Below are 21,187 nucleotides of genomic sequence, written 5' to 3'. Positions count from 1 at the left end.
AAATGCCAAATTTCTTAATTTGCAAAAAAGTTTTATGCTCGCTTGAGGTGGTTTTTGACTTATGCAATAAAGAGTAAGTGTAGATAATGAGAGATGGAAACGTATTTGCCGAATAAATTTTGACATAGCAAACATTAAACCCATGTGACTGATCGTCTAGCTCAGTAATTCTCAAAGTGTGGTCCGCGGACCACTAGTGGTCCGCCAAACCCCCCCAGTGGTCCGCCAAAAGATGACCTAAACTAGGCAAGTGTTTATATAAAATAGTCACTTATTCAAGTAGATTTTTAATGCACTTGCGAAACTGTGATATCAGTTTTGCCATTTTGTTTTAATAGCGTAAAAATGGATCGGTGGCTAAACCAAAGAGGAGTCAAAAGAAAAGATCAAGCGTCAACTGAAAGCAGCTAAAATCCACAGATCTATTAGTTTTGTAATGTACCAGTTTTTGTTTCATGAGTAAAATCCCTGTAATTTCAGTGATTTTGGAAATTAAGGGAAATTTTTTTCAGCATTTTATTGTGACTTCATATACCCACCACCTCAGTTTTAAACTAATGGCTCTTTGGAATGACATTAAGTGGGACCTAGGCTGTTATAGTATGTTTAATTGCAGTTTTTTTCACATGTGCAGTTTGTTTTTCATATTAAGTTGCAACTCATTTCACATTTACTTTTTCAAATGAAATAAAATGTATATAATAATTTCTGAAAATAGCATTACATTTGTATTTAAAAAATTAGTTTTGACATAAAAACAGTTGCATATTAAATTTAAATTTAGCTTATCCTTCCTATTTTGTTGTTTTTTGGGGGCGTGTTAGAGTGGGATTCTGTTAGGTGGTCCTCAGAAAAAAATTGGAAGATAAAGTGGTCCTTGGGTTGAAAAAGTTTGAGAAACACTGGTCTAGCTGTATCCGCTGACATTATCTTTACAATATTATATGGTGCTCGAAGTTGTCGTAATGCCCTTGCTGCTAGTGCCTGCATCAAAAATTCTGCATTTCTTTCTCTGTGCACAGCATTCAGTTTGTCAATAACAATCTGCACTGCTAGTAAATAAACTTGCCAAATTGTAACTAAACGCAGTCCTGTCTCTATTTTCTAAGCGTGCCTTGTTTTATTTACTGTTGGCTACTAGGTTACCATTACCACCATCATTCACTCAAACAACTTGATGGAAATGCATCTAATTCATATTTGTTTATCTTTTTGCAAATTTTGAAAAGATTCGCTTCATGTTTCTCATCAAAACCAAAGGCTTATACATAACAACAAAATGATTAAAGGGACACTCCACTTTTTTTGAAAATATACTAATTTTCCAGCTCCTCTAGAGTGAAACATTTGAATTTTACCGTTTTGAAATCCTTTCAGCCGATCTCCGACTCTGACGCTAGCACTTTTAGCATAGCTTAGCACAATCCATTAAATCTATTTTAGCATCACGCTAAAAATAACCAAAGAGATCCTATTTAAAACTTTATTCTTCTGTAGTTACATCGTATAATCAAGGACTTTGCTGCTGTAACATGGCTGCAGCAGGGCGCAATGATATTACGCAGTGCCCGAAAATAGTCGCCTGCCATTGAAAGTTACTAAGGGGAATATTTTCGGCTGCTGCGTAATATCATTGCGCTTCCTACAGCCATGTTACAGCAGCAAAGTCCTTGATTATTACTCCAGAATGAAAGTATAAACAACAAATACAAATAGCAGCTATATGCACTTTTTTTAGCATAAACATTAAATGAACATTAACATGGAACCCTGAGATGTATAACAATGTTGCTCGCGCCTGCGTCAAGCTGATTCTGGCTGGACAGGATTTACCGCGAGTTTTCAAAATCATGGTTATCAAACACGGTTGTAATGACAATTAAATTTTAAAGGGTAATACTAACTGTCAGGACATTTTATCATGGTTAATTGTGAAACCGGTTCAGATTCAATGGATTCGAAATCAGATTCAATGGATTATGCTAAACTAGGCTAAGTGGATCAGCTGATTGGATTCCAAAAAGGTAAGTATCAAATGTTTAACTCTAGCGGAGCTGGATATTGATAAAATTTCTCAAGTAAGCAGTACTCCAAGTGTGGAAATAATAAAGCAAAAAACTAAATTAAATGCTTTATCTAGTCATGCCAGATTTACCAGTTACATCATTACAGTAAGTAACAGGTTCATACCACAGCAAGGGCGCAGGGAGTTACACTGACGTTCCCTGAATAGACAGTATTAACAGGTGAAAATGTCAGTTTGACAACCTCAGACCAAAGAAATGCTGTCTCTCTGTAAAAGTAAATAACACTGTGGTAGACTGTGACTTAACTTGGATGCCTTTGGGTTGTGCAAGGAAACTAGGAACTCATTATAGAACCCTGGATATATTACTAAATTTACAAAATAATACAGAATACTGTAAAAAATGTAAAAGTAATATACGTTAATATTTTTATTGTCAATTTAAGTACAGTTAACTATACTGTAGTAAATACTATAGTATACTATATTTTCATACGGGTGTGTATGCAATTAATTGCCTTGCTAATGTTTACTTTAAATACATCGCTTTGTTTGCTCATGTCAATTTATCCCTGAAGAAAATCTATAAATCACCTCAAGTCTAGCTACGCCTACGCTATATAAGCTCTTAAATCCAACACACTACGAGCGCTCATGTTCACAAGATCAAATATCAGTAGAACAGACAATCTGCACGTTAACGTTTAACAGCGGCAGCAAAGATGTAAAGAACAGCTGATAGGGTCTGCGCTGCCAACGCTGACATCCGTTTGTGGAAGCTTTCACAGGGCGTTTGCAGTGGAAGAATGACACCAAAGCCATCGCCAAACTGCTGAGACTTCCCCTGCCTTCTGCAATTACTTTAACAGACAATCTTAAGAGGACACTTTTAGCAGAAGGGTGGGCTGAGAGGGGCTTTAGTTAAAAATATGCAAAAGGAACATTTGGTGCATCCTGTCCTATCGAAGGTCATGAGTAATTGTCCCTCCGATTTAAAACGCTGCCAAAATAAACAACTGCAGGGAAAAGACGCAGAAGTGAGGGTGTCTTTACATAACAGCTCTCTTAAAAGTTCATGTCTTTGACAGGATTAAGGCTGACCGACGTACTAAGGTTACCAAAGTTTTAATGGGGAAGAAGCTTGTTTAAATCTTCATTGATTTACTGTCATTTTCATCCGCCGCAGTCCAGATGTGACAAATTGAGAGAAAGTAGAAGTGATTATGTTTCCTAGTGAGTTTTTTTTTTTTGAGGATTAGTTATACATAAAGGAATGCTCTCGGTTCAACTAGAGTTTGACAGCATTTGTTGCATAATGTTGAATGCCACAAAAAATCTATTTTCATCTTTTCATAGTTTTGGCTTTTTAAGATGTGGTCACATACCTGGTCCCAGGTAAAGGAAAAAACAACAACTCAACTCTGCAACAAGAAGCAAGTTAAATATATTAACTGATTAAAACAACAGCCTGGTAAACTACCTTAAATGTTTACATAGCACACTGTAAAAAAAAAACTTTCCTGCCTTAAAATTTTTTGTTAAATCAACTCAGATTTAAAAGTCATGTCAACATAGATTAGTTGTCACAACTTATAAAATATAGTTGAGAAGTCAACTTAAATTTATAAGTTATAACAACTCACCTGTAGTTATAACAACTCATCTCAAGTCAAGATAAATAATAGTAAGTTGAAATGACTTGTAAATCCGAGTTGATTCAACAAAAAAATTTAAGGCAGCAAGTATTTTTTTACAGTGCAGGTGATGTCACACCCTTTTTAAAATAGAAATATAAAGGTATATAATTTTAAGAAAATGTACCATGCTGTTGACTTTTTTCTTTTAAACTAAGAGACGAAAACTAAAAATTTCATGATTGAGCTTAACTTACAATAAACCTAGAACATCTAAGCCAGATCTTTAACAATTTACATACATTATATGAATTCAAGGAGAAATAAACATCATATTCTCTTCACTCGCAGTTGATAAAGTGTTTCTCATTATCCTCCCAGAAAAACACATTTTTTCTCTTTTGCATTTTAAGTTTTTCTATTGATGGACTGAAACAAACCCATGTTTCAGTAATAGCCTGTATCAAACAGTCAAACTGTTCCAGGAACAGTGAGATCTCCTCCTGAGGGCTATATAACTGTACAGGTGGGTCTCTGCATGCAACATTTTAGTGTGTGTGTGTGTGTGTGTGTGTGTGTGTGTCCTCTTAATAGGAAATTATGTGCTAACAGTGGACTAATGGTACACATCACTACACTGACGTCAATATACATGTCTTACATAAATACATTATATGGAGATGTATGTCTATATACATCACTGAAAATTAACAAGAACTTAATTCAGAAAACAATGAAAGTATGCTTAATGTTCTGCGTGGCTGGTAAAAAAAACACAAATTTACTAACCCTTGGCTATCTATACTGTGTTAGACTAGTTGCTCTAATTGCTTCTATTGATACCTCATTTGTAAGTTGCTTTGAAAAAAAGTGTCTGCTAAATGACTAAATGTAAATGGTAAGGGGATAATAGGACTTACTCACCCCGCAAATCTTTACTATACTCTATGATTCCTAAATATGGCTTGTTGAAGGTCTGTAACACATATGTTATGCACATAGTTACACCTTAATGTTAACTGTATAACCAAACAGCATACAGTTGCCGCCTCCCTCTCGTTTCCATTACCCTTTCAATTCAGTCCTTCCAGAAAAACTGAGTTTTTTTGTGATTGCTGCCGGCAAAAATCCTTAATCTTGCGGCACGTTTTCTTAAAAAAATGCGATGGAATATGCAGGATATTTATGCGTGAAACTTGCAAAACTGTTTTCAGCTTTTGCAGCTTTTCAATGATGTTCACGTCACATAATCACGTCACTTCATAATGTTCCCATGGCAACAGTAGGCATGGCTGTGCTTGTGTGAGGTAAATGCAATTTTTTTCAACTTGCTGCTAATATAAATGTGATTTTTGCTATGAAAATGTGGGGATTATGAAATCATGCAAGCCCCGCATATTTTGCGCACGGAAATCTGCAATTCATGCTGTGAAAGTGCGGCGTATTTGGACAAATGCATCCCCCGCATAAATAGGCAGACTTTGGCTGATTATGGGTTAACTCATTCAATCGCATAATCACTTTTCTGGAGGGACTGTCAATTGCGCCACAAACTGACATTGCAAGTTGCAAATACGATCAATGGGAACAAGTCAATTTTCGCAAAAACACCCATATATCGCCAAAAAGTTTTTACGTTCACATGTGATGTTTTTCTGCATTTTCAGGTTACCTGATGCAAGTAAGTCACATAATTATTATTTGAAGATGATGCTGTATGTACTAAAACCTCGAAGAAACACCTCAATATGTGTCTGCTCCCAAGTATAAGAGGCTTTCCTTGAAAATGTGTGGATTACCCCTCTCCTTTGATTTCAAAAATGTACTATAACCTCCATGAAACACCTATACGTTGTGCTCCTATAAGGGGCTTTCCTTGGCATTAATGTTTGGATAATACTCTTACATCTCTTTTGGTTAAAAATAATGCCTAGTGTGGTGGATGTTATATTAGTAAACCTACCAACATCAGCGGACATGATGTTTGGACATATCATTGGTTAATACAGCTTGGTTGGTAGAGCATTGCGTTAGCAACGCAAAGGTCATGATTTCATACCAGGGAACACAACACACATACAGATAAAAGGATTGTACCGATGAATTTGCCAAATGCATAAATGTAAATAAAAGAAGAAAAACACTGACATGCTCAATCTGAGGCTTGGGAAAATATACAGTAATATATTTTATAAGCAAATGCTCGACTTTCTTGAGCATTCGTCTAGATGATTGTAAGGTTACTTTTCTATATTGCGGTAGATAAAACCAGAGCATTATATAAATACTAAAATACAGCAACCTTGAGCCTTACACATTTCGAGTACATTAAGCCTGTTTGATCACAGATCTTTCCCTACATTTAAACCGATAACCCAGTACAAGCAGTTAACACACTTGTTGACAGTTTCCACTCACTACAGCAATTTTCCCAATGAGACCAAACGGCCGAATGAAATCTTAAAAGCTTTCGCAGAGCCTGAAAGATTTCAGCCCTCGTTCAGCAACGACGCCGGTGGCACCCAAAAGTAACGTGTGTGTAGAGAACATCTGGCAGCACTTGAACTGAATCATTCCTCTGGGTTTGATTTCCTTCAGGGTTGCTGTGTGGTCATAAACTTAACCTAACCCACTCTGAGCTTACGACATGACAACCTTACAGAGCGAGCTTCTGTGTGAACCGGGCCTACGTCTACACAAACGGATCAAGCAAGCATGCGAAACCAAAATGTGGTTACACAGGTAAATGAAAAAGTTGACTGGAGCAGCTTCAACTAAGGCATCTGTTTCTAATGTTGGCACGCTGGTGTGGATTACAGGGAAGTATTGCTGGGAAACTTACACTGACCCCGTATCTTCATCCCCAGAGAGATGGTAAATAGTGATGAGTATGTAGGATTGATGGGGGGCAACTGGTTACTTGTTTACAGTAAACTCCTAAATGCTGCATTTTCAAAAGCATTGCTTTTTTCAGCAACCCTGAGGTATGATTGTGGGAGAGATATTCCACACAAATCTCACAGATGCCACTAGCATCAAGTTGTAAAATGCCGTAAAACACACACAGGCAAGTTTATTCTTCAAAGAAAACTTTCAACAACACATCTTAAGGAACTTAAAGGGTTTGTATATCTACATGTTTTTAAAACATGGCCTGGAACAACTATATAAGAACATAACCAGAAAAGCAATTCTTAAAAGAAAGAAAGCAAGCAGGTTACCTGTAATATCTTGACTGCAGGTAGGTAGAGCACACAGCTTTAGAGACATGACTAGCAGAGCCAAAGTCAATGACCTTGACCCTGTAGGGTTGGCGAGCTGGGTCAACCAGCATGATGTTCTCTGGCTTCAGGTCGGCATGGATCAGTCCAAGGCTCTTTAGTTTCATAAGTGCGGTGGCCACCTGCTGCAGGATTGGTCGGATGTACTTGAGCGGCAACGGGCTGAACTTGTTCTGCTTGAGGAAGTCGTACAGGTTCTGCTCCAACATCTCGAAGACCAGGCACGTGTGGTTCTTATGCTGGAAGCACTCGTACGCCCTGACAAAGTTGTAGTCGTCCGCGCTCTCCGTGCTCAGCCGTGCCAGGATGCTCACTTCGATCTGTCCTTGCCGTGCGTAAGATGGGTGGTTCTTCAGGATCTTGATGGCCACGATCTCGCTGGTGCCACGTTTCCAGCACTTCACCACCTGCCCGAATGTACCTCGACCCAGGAACTCCAGTACCTCGTAGGTGTTGGTCATTGAGCAAAGTACCTCGTGCTGCAAGAGCTGGTAGTCGCCCTCGCTGTTGGCGCCGCTGTTCTTGGACGTCGCGGTCGTGGATGCAGTCGCCGTGGCGACGGTGGCCCCACTCTGTGCGTTGTTCTGGATCATCGGTACTGGTGGCTGCTGCTCCTCGACTACGTGCACGCTGCTTCCGCTTCCACTGCCGTTGTTGTTGTCAAGCTCCTCGCTTTTCCGCTTAAGCCCGCATCGCTGGTACGTGTCCAGCAGACTGACTGTGCTGCGGCGCGTCAGGTTGTGCCCTCCGCTGCCGCTCCCGCTACTTCCTGTGCTGCCCAATAGTTGACCCGGCGCCCCAGAGGTGCTGCTGGCCGAGGCCACCACAATGTGACCCGAGCCGGCAGGGAAGAGGAGGGCCTGTTCGTAGGACAGGGAAGAGTTGGAGACCTGGAGACTGGCGCCGTTAATGCCCACTGGTGCGACTGAGACACTCTGCTTGCTGTTTTGACTGTAGACCTTGCTATGCGTGCCGTACCCCGTCATATCCCAGTTACAACTCTGCTCCACCTTTAGTTTCTTCACGCTAAAGAAAGCACTTGTCTGAAGAGTGTGAGGGGAGAAGACTTGCACTTGCGAGGCCATACCTGAAGAAACAGAGGGAGGGGAGAGAAAGCGTCAGGAGGAAATGTGAGAATTGGACTGAAACTCGAGTATACGCTTTAAATAAAATCCTACAGGTCACAGCAGGCCAGTTTAATGGAGTCAGAGTCCAGATGCTAACTTATAAAATAGCCAGTGAACAAATACATTGCATGCTTTCACTCTCTGATTGCTCAGCAGTGTTCAGACTTGAAACTAATGTTGACAGTCTGCTTCAGGGGAGCACCTGGACTGATTTTCCCATATATATATATTCATGAATATTTTAACACAAACTGAATCCATGTGGATTATAGCTATCTATATCTATCTAGGCATCTATTTCTATCGGTCTGTCTGTCTGTATCTGCCTTTCTCTAACTGTCTGTCTGTATCTGCCTTTCTGTATCTGTCTGTCTGTATCTGCCTTTCTGTATCTGTCTGTCTGTGTCCATCTATCTGTCTGTCTGTTTCTGTCTATATCTATCTATCTATATCTATCTATCTGTGTCCATCCATCATTTTGTCCATCTGTCTGTCTATCTATCTGTGTCTATATCTTTCCATCTACATATCTATCCATCTATCCAGTGTCTGTCTATCCATATGTTTGTCAGTGTCCATCTATCTATCTGTGTCTGTCTGTCTGTCTATTTCTGTCTTTATCTATCTATCTATCTCTGTCCATCCATCATTCTATCTATCTGTCTGTCTATCTATATGTGTGCCTCAATCTATCCATCCATCTATCCATTGTCTGTCTGTCAATCTGTTTGTCTGTGTCTATCTATCTATCTGTGTCCATCTTTCCATCTGTCTTTATCCATCCACCCATCCATCCACTATCTATCGGTGTCTGTCTATCTATATCTATCTAACTGTGTCCATCCGTCTGTCTGTCTGTCTGTCTATCTGTATCTGTCTCTGTCTATATCTATCCATCGGTGTCTCTCTATCTATCCATCTATCCACCATCGGTCTGTCCATCTGTTTGTCTGTGTCTGTCTGTGTCCGTCCATCTGTCTGACTGTTTCTGTCTATATCTATATATCTCTATCTATCAATCTGTGTCCATCCATCATTTTGTCCATCTGTCTGTCTATCTATCTGTGTCTATATCTATCCATCTACATATCTATCCATCTATCCACCATCTGTCTATCCATCTGTTTGTCTGTGTCTGTCTGTGTCCGTCCATCCATCTGTGTCCATCTATCTGTCTGTCTTTTTCTGTCTATATCCATCTACCTCTATTTATCTATCTGTGTCATCCATCATTTTGTCCATCTGTCTGTCTATATATCTGTGTCTATATCTATCCATCTACATATCTATCCATCTATCCACCGTCTGTCTATCCATCTGTTTGTCTGTATCTGTCTATGTCCATCTATCTATCTGTGTCCGTCTATCTGTCTGTCTATTTCTGTCTTTATCTTTCTATCTATATCTATCTATCTATCTGTGTCCATCCATCATTCTATCTACCTGTCTGTCTATCCATATGTGTCCCTCAATCTATCTATCGTCTGTCTGTGTCTATCTATCTATCTGTGTCCGTCTATCCATCTGTATCCATCCACCCATCCATCCACTATCTATCAGTGTCTGTCTATCTATATCTATCTATCTATCTATCTGTCTCTGTCTATATCTATCCATCGGTGTCTCTCTATATATCCATCTACCATCCTTCTATCCACCGTCTGTCTGTCCATCTGTTTGTCTGTGTCTGTCTGTGTCCGTCCATCCATCTGTGTCCATCTATCTGTCTGTCTGTTTCTGTCTATATCTATCTATCTATATCTATCTATCTGTGTCCATCCATCATTTTGTCTATCTGTCTGTCTATCTTTCTGTGTCTATATCTATCCATCTGTGTCCCCCATCTATCCATCTACATATCCATCCATCTATCCACCATCTGTTTGTCTGTATCCATCTATCCGTCTGTATCTCTATCTATCCGTCTGTATCTCTATCTATCCGTCTGTATCTCTATCTATCCGTCTGTATCTCTATCTATCCGCGTGTATCTCTATCTATTCGTGTGTAACTCTATCTATCCATCTGTTTATCTATCCATCTGTATCTCGATCTATCCATCTGTTTCTCCACCTATCCGTCTGTTTCTCGATCTATCTGTCTGTTTCTCTATCTATCTATCATCCATCCATCCATTCATCCAGGTCCATCCGTGTCCATCCATTTATCTGTCTGTCTGTCTGTCTGTCTGTCTGTCTATCTATCTATCTATCCACCGTCCGTCTGTCGTGTACTTTTCAAATATAGAGAAATGTTCTAAATAATGTTTCCACATCCTAAAGAAACAAAACATGACAAAAAAAATGTATTACAGTTTTTCTCCATTGTTTTGGCTCATTTCTTGAAACAGAAATTACATTCTCAAAACTCTAAGACAATTTGGCAAAACAGTCTTACAGTTCAGCTCAACACTATAGCTTACTTGCAAAAGCTCATATATTTCCCAAAAGTGTTCACTCATGCTTCAAAACTAAATTCCTTTCCCATATAAAGCGTCAGTGCCACAAAAATTGCAAATATCCTTCTCAACTGCTTTGGCTCATTTCTTGAAACAGACGGACGTTCTCAACACTCTTGGTGCTTTTGTCAAAATAAAGTGGATAGTTCGGCACAACAACATGGTTCACCTGCAAAAGCTCATACCTCTCACAAAACAGTTCACTCATGTGTCAAAACTAAATATCCTTCTCATTTTAACAGTCAGTGCCCCCAAAATGCATCGTCCCTTTGGCATTGTGTAAGCACTGCAAGTCGAAATGTTTAGATGTTTTATGAAATATCTCTTATGTCCACCTTTCAGTCTTAGCCCTTTATTGACAATGGTTACTGTACTGTTTTTTGTCTAGCTAACAGAATACAATTGTGTATAAAACTGAAAAAAATATGATTTTAGGGAAGGGTAGCCTCCAAGGTTTGACACCACACATTGCACTCACACTGCCAAGGAAATTGTAACGACTTTTATTCACACACAAAGTAACTTCCATACACCAGACCAAAATAAAATATATAAAGCATAATATACTCTAATATAAACACAAAAAACAATGAAAATTATATGCAGCCTGCTGTAAATAATGCGGGAGTTTCAGAACTAACATTTCTTCACTGGTCGCTGTCCTCACCCTTCCTCTCCTGGCCACCATCCTCACCCTCCTGACCATCCACACGCTGCTGTCGGTCTGGCCACAGATTCTCATCCACATCACAGTGTATTATTCTCCCTTGCGATGCAACGAGGGAACAAAACGGCGTGCCTGTTGCAACCATCCCCTACACTGATCTCCTGTAATATCCTAACACGCAGCGTTCATCATGAAGGAGGGACCTTTGATTTTGAGCCCTATGCTCATATATCTCCACCTCCTAGAGGAGAAAAACTCAATGGGATTGAGGAAAGGAGAGTAAGGTGGTAGGAACACCATGACCATCCTTGGATGAGTAGTGAACCAGTCCCTGATTAGCAGGCCACGGTAGAAATTCACATTGTCCAATACAAAGACATATTGTGGTAGGTGAGGCCTGACGAGACCTTTCTCATTTTGAGGGATCAAATCAAAATGAAGGTGGTCCAAGAAGATGAGGAGCATCTGTGTATAGTATGGGCCAAGACTGGGGATGTGAGTGGCCACACCATTCTCAGATATGGCATCAAACATAGTAATATTGCCCCCTCACTGGCCTCGGACATCCACCGTGGCCCGGTGGGCAATAATTTTATGGCCACGTCTTCGGCCCTTGGCCAGGTTGAGGCCAGCTTCATCCACAAACACGAGGAAGTGAGGGGCCTCGTTTCCTTCCAATGCCATTATTCTATACAAAAGCGTAAACTCCTACTTTGTTAGTCAAGTTTTAGTTTTACCTGACTGTCAATTGCTGTAATAAATTTATCAAATGTTCAAAGCATTCATATATGTTATTCATGGTATTATGTTCTTGACAAATATTGCCAATTGAACAGACTATTGTGCATGTGATGACTTATACAATGAAATGACGCTGACACATTTTGAAGTGAACAACCATTAGACTGAGAATCAACCAATCAGTTTAGATCAACAAGATCTATTCACTTGGAAATTGTGCTAAATGTAGGCTACCTGTACTTAATCAGTTGCAAAGATGTACTGAGCTATTGAGACATGTACTTAGATATTTGCAATTTGATGAAATTAATGAGAAATTCAATTCTGTTGTGAACACTTGCCAAGTGGTTTGGAGGTTTGTCCATGTTGTTTTGAGAATGTAATTTCTGTTTCAAGAAATGAGCCAAACCAATGGAGAAAAACTGTAACTGGTCGCTGTCCTCACCTTCCCTATCCTGGCCACCATCCTCACCCTCCTGACCATCCACACGCTGCTGTCTGTCTGGCCACAGATTCTCATCCACATCACAGTGTATTATTCTCCCTTGCGATGCAACGAGGGAACAAAACGGCGTGCCTGTCGCAACCATCCCCTACACTGATCTCCTGTAATATCCTAACACGCAGCGTTCATCATGGAGCAGGGACCTTTGATTTTGAGCACTATGCTCATATATCTCCACCTCCTAGAGGAGAAAAACTCAATAGGATTGAGGAAAGGAGAGTAAGGTGGTAGGAACACCATGACCATCCTTGGGTGAGTAGTGAACCAGTCCCTGATTAGCAGGCCACTGTAGAAATTCACATTGTCCCATACAATTACATATTGTGGTAGGTGAGGCCCGACGAGACCTTTCTCATTTTGAGGGATCAAATCAAAATGAAGGCGGTCCAAGAAGATGAGGAGCTTTTGTGTATAGTATGGGCCAAGACTGGGGATGTGAGTGGCCACACCATTCTCAGATATTGCATCAAACATAGTAATATTGCCCCCTCACTGGCCTCGGACATCCACCGTGGCCCGGTGGGCAATAATTTTATGGCCACGTCTTCGGCCCTTGGCCAGGTTGAAGCCAGCTTCATCCACAAACACGAGGATGTGAGGGGCCTTGTTTCCTTCAAATGCCATTATTCTCTACAAAAGCGTAAACTCCTACTTTGTTAGTCAAGTTTTAGTTTTACCTGACTGTCAATTGCTGTAATAAATTTATCAAATGTTCAAAGCATTCATATATGTTATTCATGGTTTTATGTTCTTGACTAATTTTGCCAGTTGAACAGACTATTGTGCATGTGATGACTTATACAATGAAATGACGCTGACACATTTTGGAGTGAACAACCATTAGACTGAGAATCAACCAATCAGTTTAGATCAAAAAGAACTATTCACTTGGAAATTGTGCTAAATGTAGGCTACCTGTACTTAATCAGTTGCAAAGATGTACTGAGCTATTGAGACATGTACTTAGATATTTGCAATTTGATGAGATGAATGAGAAATTCAATTCTGTTGTGAACACTTGCCAAGTGGTTTGGAGGTTTGTCCATGTTGTTTTGAGAATGTAATTTCTGTTTCAAGAAATGAGCCAAACCAATGGAGAAAAACTGTAAGACTATTAAAAGCTATTTTATGTGTGCGCGTGTGTGTGTGTGTACACAGGCAAACAGTAATTTGCCAACTTCTTAAAACTTTTCCATAATATCCACCATTTACACAGTGCAAAACCTGAAGTAGTAGTGCTCAGTATGTTACATTAATGTATAATGTATGAAAACACTCCTTTACTGTTCCCCTAGGATTTCTGTAAAAACAACTACCACTGTGTCCTACGTGAGGTCCACCAAATAGACACTGAGAGTACACGTCAAACCGAGCACATAGAAAATTGCGTGAGTCTAAAGGAATGACTGCAATTTCCTAAAAACAAAAGATCACAGCCCTAGCATGCATCACATCGCACCATTTAACTCAAATAAATGCACATCTCTGTTCCAGAAGCATTCAAAAACAAATCAAGTGTTTGAACCTGAAACATTTAAACAACATCTTAACTTCAGATCCTCAAAACAACATAAGCAGAGATGACTTAGGCTTCTGGGAACCCTCTGCCTCAGAACCGGCAATGCTTCTCCAAGCAAACAACAGAAAAAGCCCTCGCAAGCAGCGCTATTTGTAGTGTTAAAATAATGATTACAGTACAGAGAGGATTACACGCGGTGGATGTTGTAATACACTATTTACAGAATTTCTAAAGTTGAATGAATTAGAGCGTTAGGAAATAAAAGGCTCATCCAGCGTGCGTTTCTTGCCATCGGTTCACATCACCAAGCCATTGTAATGTGCAATTCTTTTATTGAGTTCCTGCGCCAGCATGTCACAATTATGATAATCTGCTGTCAGCATGAAAAAAGATTTGAATGATCTTTGGGACACAAATACACAGGCAGTGCCTTAAACCCCATCAGATTCACTCTGAGACTGAATAGATGATTCACAGATTCAATGTTGCAATAAGAGGTGGTTTTTAGGGCTGCATAAAAACTAATCGTTTGCAGAATAAACGTTCTTGTTTACATCATATATGATTGTGTATAATAATTATGTATATATAAATACACAAATACAAAACATTGTTAGAAAAAAAGGTACAAAACTGTACCCATATAGGTTCATTTAAATATACAAAAATATTAATGGAAAAATATTTAACAAAAAATATTGTACAGTTAAATTTTAGGGGTACAAAACAGTTAACTGTACCTTTAAAGGTACACAATACACCCTCAGAAATAAAGGTATAAAAGCTGTCATTTGCACGGTACCCTTTGAAAAGGACTATTTAGGTACAGATATGTTTACATTTGAGATGAATATGTATCTTTGAGGTACTAATATAGGTTTTTTAAGGAACAAAGTTGTAGTTTTTGAAAGGGTACAGTCCCAGTGACAGCTTTTGTACCTTTATTTCTGAGAGTGTATTGTGTACCTTTAATGGTTAAATATGATAGGTCATTTCATTTGTGGGGGAATTTTTACTTCATTTTTACAAACTACAGACATGGCCGATTCGCACGGGATTAACTCTTTCACCGCAATTGACGAGATATCTCGTCAATTAAGAGAAAATGCTTCCCCGCCAATGACGAGATTTTCCGTCTTTCCGCAATACCGCTATTATCCGCAACTTTTTAAACCCAGAAGTATTGCCCTATGGCAAGTGGCTGCATGTCCGTGTGTGTTTTAAAGATCGCTCTGAATGGGAACTCTATGAAAAGTCCGTCACAAAAATGGAATTATCTCTGCTTTTTGCTCAAAATTTGGTGTTTTTGCAGAAACCTACCCATATTCAAAAGCTGATTACAAAAGAACCACGTTTTTTTTTGTTTGAAAGCAGAGGGTCTGTTCTTTCATTTGGTATATTGTATGTTTATATATTTAAAGAAGAACATTTTCTGGAAGGCATTAAACTTTGGTGAAAATCATGAAAAAACGCTGGCGCTGGCTGGCAACTTTTTAAAAAAACACTGGCGGTGAAAGAGTTAAGATCACGGACAACATCCACAATTATTACAAAATCACTAGGTCACCATACTAATCCTGTGTAAATAGGGCTAATGTCACTTTTCTCTCTATTGTCCAATCACGGTGGAGGAGGGGCGGGACAAATGCCACATCAACCAAGTGGCACATCCTATAAAGTATCAAAGCAACTAAAGTGCTCAGCTGAAGAAACGCTGACAAGCGCCCGGCATACGCCTGCCATTTCAGCCGTGTTTATTGCTTTGGTGGACACAGGGCCTAAGAATTCTGCTTTTGTATTCCATGGAAAAATAACAGCATTTACAAAGACATGAGGGTCAGAAAAAAACTGTTAGGTTTCAGGTTAGTTATTATTACTTTTATCTAACATGACCAGAGCCATCTTGAACATTTCTGTTCCTCCACAGAAGACATTAAATATACAATGGATCAACTGTGATGTTTTCCATACAAAATGAACAACCATAATAAATACAATTTCCTTTGCGGTCTTCTTTTTCAAGATGATAATGAATCTCACTTGGTTTGATGAATGCTTGAAGCAACAATTTTCTCAAGACAGGAAACAGAGGAAGGAAACTTTGTATGCACACTTTATCATTATTATGAGTCTTAACAGTTTCAAATATAGAAAATTCCTCTCCATCCCATGTCCTCTTATATTTGACAAAGTTTATCATGTGGTCATCTGCCTTTAGCTTTAATTTTCCATGATCCTTTATTAGAAACGCTGATCTTAATCTACAGTACAGTGCATGCACCATTTATAACTATAAGCGTATAAGCGTATATATTCAACATACTTACGGGAGTTTTCCCAGACAGGGATTAGACTAGTCCTAGACTAAAATAAGTTTAAGAGCTGTCCAAACTGAAAACAACTTGTACTGACATAATATTCTTAAAATACATCAGTGCCCTTTGTTTTGCCTCAAAATGCACACAAGTAATGTTTTTAGTAAGGCATGTTTGTTCAAACTATTTCCTAATTAAACTAAGGCCTAACTAATCCCTGTCCAGGAAACCACCCCATAGTCTATAGCTTAAATTTTAAACTTTTACATAATCTTAAACAATACCACAAACTACACTAAATATATAATCTAATCTATATAATATACCATAAAATCAAAATATACACCTACAAACTTTATACTTTTATATCCTACAAGTGTCCGAAAGTCACAAGCTCTCAATTGCAATATGTTGATAATAATAAAGAACATCCGTCAGTGTTATTAGGAGCAAGGGCCCTATGCTAATCCCATAAACTACCAGGCCAGATGTCACTCCTTGGATTACGCTTTTCTTTGCCAGGTCTTTACGCTAAAAATAACTCATACAGCTCTGCGTATGTGTACGTGCATGTTCGTCAGAAGTGAGGACTGATCCTAAAAAGTAATAAATCCCCATCGGCTGATCAGATGAAACATCCCTGACATTCTTCGCATTGGACGTGACTGGTAATCTGGTTTCAGGGATGGCTGACATGTTTAGATTACCACCATGCCACAAAACCGCTACCCAAGTCATCATGGCTGCATCATGGTTGTTTTGTTGGATGAATCTAATCCGCTCCAAACAAGTACCTCTAATTCCACGTCTCATTGAGAACCGCTTTCGTAACAAGATCCAAACCAGACGTCAACAACAACATCCTAACCTTATTTTTTTAATAGATACCCAAACAAATTCAGTTAAGAAATAGCAAATATTGGGAGTTCAAATGGTCCACATGTTATCTCCAAACTGCATGCAGGTTGTTTAATGAGAGCGGTCACAAAAAGTGTGTATGGTCTAGATGACTACCAGCATTTCTCTGTTGTTGTAGGAATGATGTTTATGCATTTTTATCAAATTTAAACCATATAAAATTTCAATAGTTGATGTTTGCTTGAATTTTTGAACTCTGCTGTGAGAAGAAAGTCAGGCTGCTTCATTGTTTCATATTTACAATGCTGGAATTCTTTCGATGGCACCAGACGGATTTTTGCATACCTCACAAAGTGAGCCGTATATTATATATATATAAAACAGCAATGACAAATTATCACCGAATGTAACGCTTTATTTTTATTCAGCCTTATTTATGAATCTCATTTTGTATAAAAATCTAATTGTGAGACTACTGGCTCGAGGGTAAAACCAAAACCAAAGACTAACGTCCTGGAGAGGTTTGCTTTGTCCCCTGCATTTGATCCAGGACAAAGGCATTTGGGAAGAATCGTCCAAAAAAGTATTCAGTGGTTAATGAATTGACCTCCGCTTGTCTAGACAAAGCATTATCCCCTGTGGCTCAAAGCAATGCCCACTGTAGCACACCATCAGGGGGGATAGAAGCAGAGACGGACGTAATGTTTTCTTCTTTCTGCTCTAAAAAAATACATTGTTTTTGTTGTTTATTTCCTTTACCATCCCCAATTACCTGCCTTGCTATAAGATGTAGTGATTTATGATCTCTCCAAGTCTTGTTCTTCTGGTCTTGGGTTTCTTCTGCTATGGACCGATCTTTCCAGCTCACCCATTCTCTATTTATTGTGGCACTCAATTCCTTCTGCCATCTCTCGAGACTCTTGCAATCAAACAATCGCTCTGCTGACCTTTGCTTTCATGTCCACTTCTCTCCCGTCTTCAAACAGTTTTGGTTTTGTTTTAGATGTGCTGCACTGGCATGACAAATAATTGTCAAAACTTATATTGTTACTAGCAAAACAAAATTAATAGTTTGACTATAAAAGAGTTTATTACCAAATAGTGCAAAACAAGACAAATAAGAGTTTTGTAGGAATTCCAGAAAATTCCTGAATGGTTTGCATCATGGCACAAAAGATGTTCCTGTACCTCAATACTGGATTAGAAGTCTGAAAGCCATGGGTTTGATCACAGGGATCAACCCACATACAGATAAAAGACATTTATAGATCGAATGCACTGTAAGTCGCTTTGGAAAAAGTATTTGGGTCATTCCACCGAATCGGTGCCATTTCTGTCCCCAGGTCATTATATGTATAAAAATGCAAGAACACTCTAAAATACATTCTATTAGTAAGCAAAGTGTCATGCATGTTAATCTAACACCAAATTTAAACAAAAAAAATTAAAAAAATTAATAAAAACTATACAGAACACTGAAAAATAGCATTTTTTTAATCTGTCCCTGCTCTCTCTCTCTATACTTGACCTTTAAATATAAAACAACAGGGTTCACACACCTTAGTAAACTTCAAATAAGGACCTTTAAGGACTTTCCAGGTCCAATACCCTCAAATTCAAGAACTGCTGAGAGCAAGGTTACATCGTGTTACCTTTTAAGATACATTGTTACAGTTCCCTTTCGACGGAACTCACGTTGCGTCATTGCGGTGACACTTTGGGGAAGCCTCCAGGGGTATGTGCATTTGAATGTGTATATTCAACCAATGGTGAGGCTTAACGACAAAGACATGGTGACGCGGGATCCAGGAATTATATCGCTATCTGAAATATTGCCAAAGACGGAGTTACAGAGACGCAGGAAGTATGGCAAGGGAGACGCAGTGTCTCGTTCCTTTCTCAGGAAGTGACATGGAAGTGCTAGGACATTATTAGGGCGCTACTGGCTCATGTCAAACAATTGTGACCTTGTCTGTAAAATCCATGCTAAAGTCTCATAATTTACTGGAATAAATACAGTTAAATGCATTTTACTCATTGGTTTCCCTCTTTGACACAGCCTTAATAAGTTAAAGGAATATTCCATTTTCTTAAAAGAAAAATCCAGATAATTTAATCACCACAATGTCATCCAAAATGTTGATGTCTTTCTTTGTTCAGTCGAGAAGAAATTATGTTTTTTGAGGAAAACATTGCAGGATTTTTCTCATTTTAATGGACACCACCACTTAACACTTAACTCAACACTTAACAGTTTTTTTCAACGGAGTTTCAAAGGACTCTAAACGATCCCAAACGAGGCATAAGAGTCTTATCTAGCAAAACGATTGTCATTTTTGACAATAACAATAACAAATATCCACTTTTAAAGCACAACTTCTCGTTTAGATCCGGTCGTCATGCTCTAGCGTGACCCGACGCAATACGTCATCACGTCAAGAGTCACAGAGGACGAACGCGAAACTACGCCCCAGTGTTTACAAATGTGGTGAAAGAGGACCGTTCCTACGTTGTTGTATGTCGAATGATACTAATTAATGTCTTTGTGTCAGTTTATTGTTTAGAATGGTCCGCAAATGTGCGTTTTATATATGTAACACGTGACCTTTCTACGTCACTACGCATTTACGTTAGGTCGCGCTGGACCGGACCTAAACGAAAAGTTGTGCTTTAAAAGTGTATATTTGTTATTTTTCTTGTCAAAAATGACAATCGTTTTGCTAGATAAGACCCTTATGCCTCGTTTGGGATCGTTTATAGTCCTTTGAAACTCCATTGAAAAAAACTGTTAAGTGTTGAATTAAGTGTTAATTGTTGGTGTCTATTAAAGTCCATTAAAATGAGAAAAATCCTGCAATGTTTTCCTCAAAAAACATAATTTCATCTCGACTGAACAAAGAAAGACATCAACATTTTGGATGACATTGTGGTGAGTAAATTATCTGGATTTTTCTTTTAAGAAAATGGAATATTCCTTTTATATTAAATATATCAAGCTTCTGGATGATTTCATGTAGCAACAGTAAATTACAAAAAAAATGACTTAAGATGGATTTTCACAGACAGGGTCACAATTACAAAGCATAACGATACTAATAAATAATAATGAATGAAAACAACCCCTTAAATAATAATACAAATATCTTCTCAGTCTCTCATTCCCTAACCTCTTCTAGCCTCCATCCAACTCTTCTTTTTCTTTCCGTCTGTCTCGTCTAATAAAACCTCCTCTAGTTCCTGGGAGAGTAGACGCAGGAAACCTCTGGCTATTGTCTCTATTCATAACACAGTGTATCTCTCACCTCCAGAGCAGAGCAGGGCCAGCACACTTCAGAGAGCTTTGAAAGCCTGGGAGCCCACAATTCATGCAGTGTATGAAGATAGGAATAATGCCAGCAGGAAACAAGACACATAGCTCGCAGGACCATTACTAAGGCTGTGCCTGAATGTGTTTTCTGCTTTGCATATTGCGCTCACTGGTCTTGCCCATCTCCTCAAACCACGAGACCTCCAGTGTGAGAGAGGCTTACACAAACACTGTATACTCCAGGATACTGACCACCCAGTTCTCATTTAGAGATCACGTCCCAGGCTATTTATGGAAAGAAACAGAGGCAGCTATATGCAGATATCACAGACACAAGAGCACAACATACATCAGGATTATCACTTAGGTTAATGTTCGACTATGAGCGCTATCAGGGCTGTTCGTGAATCACACAAACGCAAGGTTCTCGCTTACACCTCCTGTGGTGTAGATATTCCCATGGGAGAGAAAGACTAAAATGAGATCACTTTAACATCCCAATTGCATCCCAGGACAGCATGGAGAGTAAACTGAGTCTCTCGCTTCTTAGAATTTCCTTTTACGAGGGATCTTAGCAATGCCTAAAACTGTGGTCAGTAAAAGTCTGCAACTAATTTCACAGATTTCAGTATTATCTCCAACATTTATGTATTCCTATAAACAGAGGCATCATGCCCATTCAAACTGAGGGGCCAAATGAATTTTGCAATCAACCTCAAAATCAGCGTCCATTAATCTGTTATTTGTCT

General features: G+C 38.9%; 1 protein-coding gene across 2 annotated transcripts in view; it reads right to left on the bottom strand.

Annotated features, from left to right (window-relative positions):
* The window catches only part of hipk2 (homeodomain interacting protein kinase 2), a 120,069-nt gene that overhangs the window by 78,369 nt on the left and 20,513 nt on the right, over positions 1–21,187 (bottom strand). For both annotated transcript variants that reach the window (XM_065283494.2, XM_065283493.2), the window contains exon 2: positions 6,882–8,028. In XM_065283494.2, coding sequence (XP_065139566.1) covers positions 6,882–8,028 — 1,147 coding nt within the window. The remainder of the gene's footprint in view (positions 1–6,881; positions 8,029–21,187) is intronic.

Source organism: Paramisgurnus dabryanus, chromosome 9 (genome assembly GCF_030506205.2).
Source record: "Paramisgurnus dabryanus chromosome 9, PD_genome_1.1, whole genome shotgun sequence".
NCBI lineage: Eukaryota > Metazoa > Chordata > Actinopteri > Cypriniformes > Cobitidae > Paramisgurnus > Paramisgurnus dabryanus.
The sequence above is the reverse complement of the archived record's forward strand: the minus strand, read 5'-3'. Positions and strand labels throughout refer to the sequence as shown.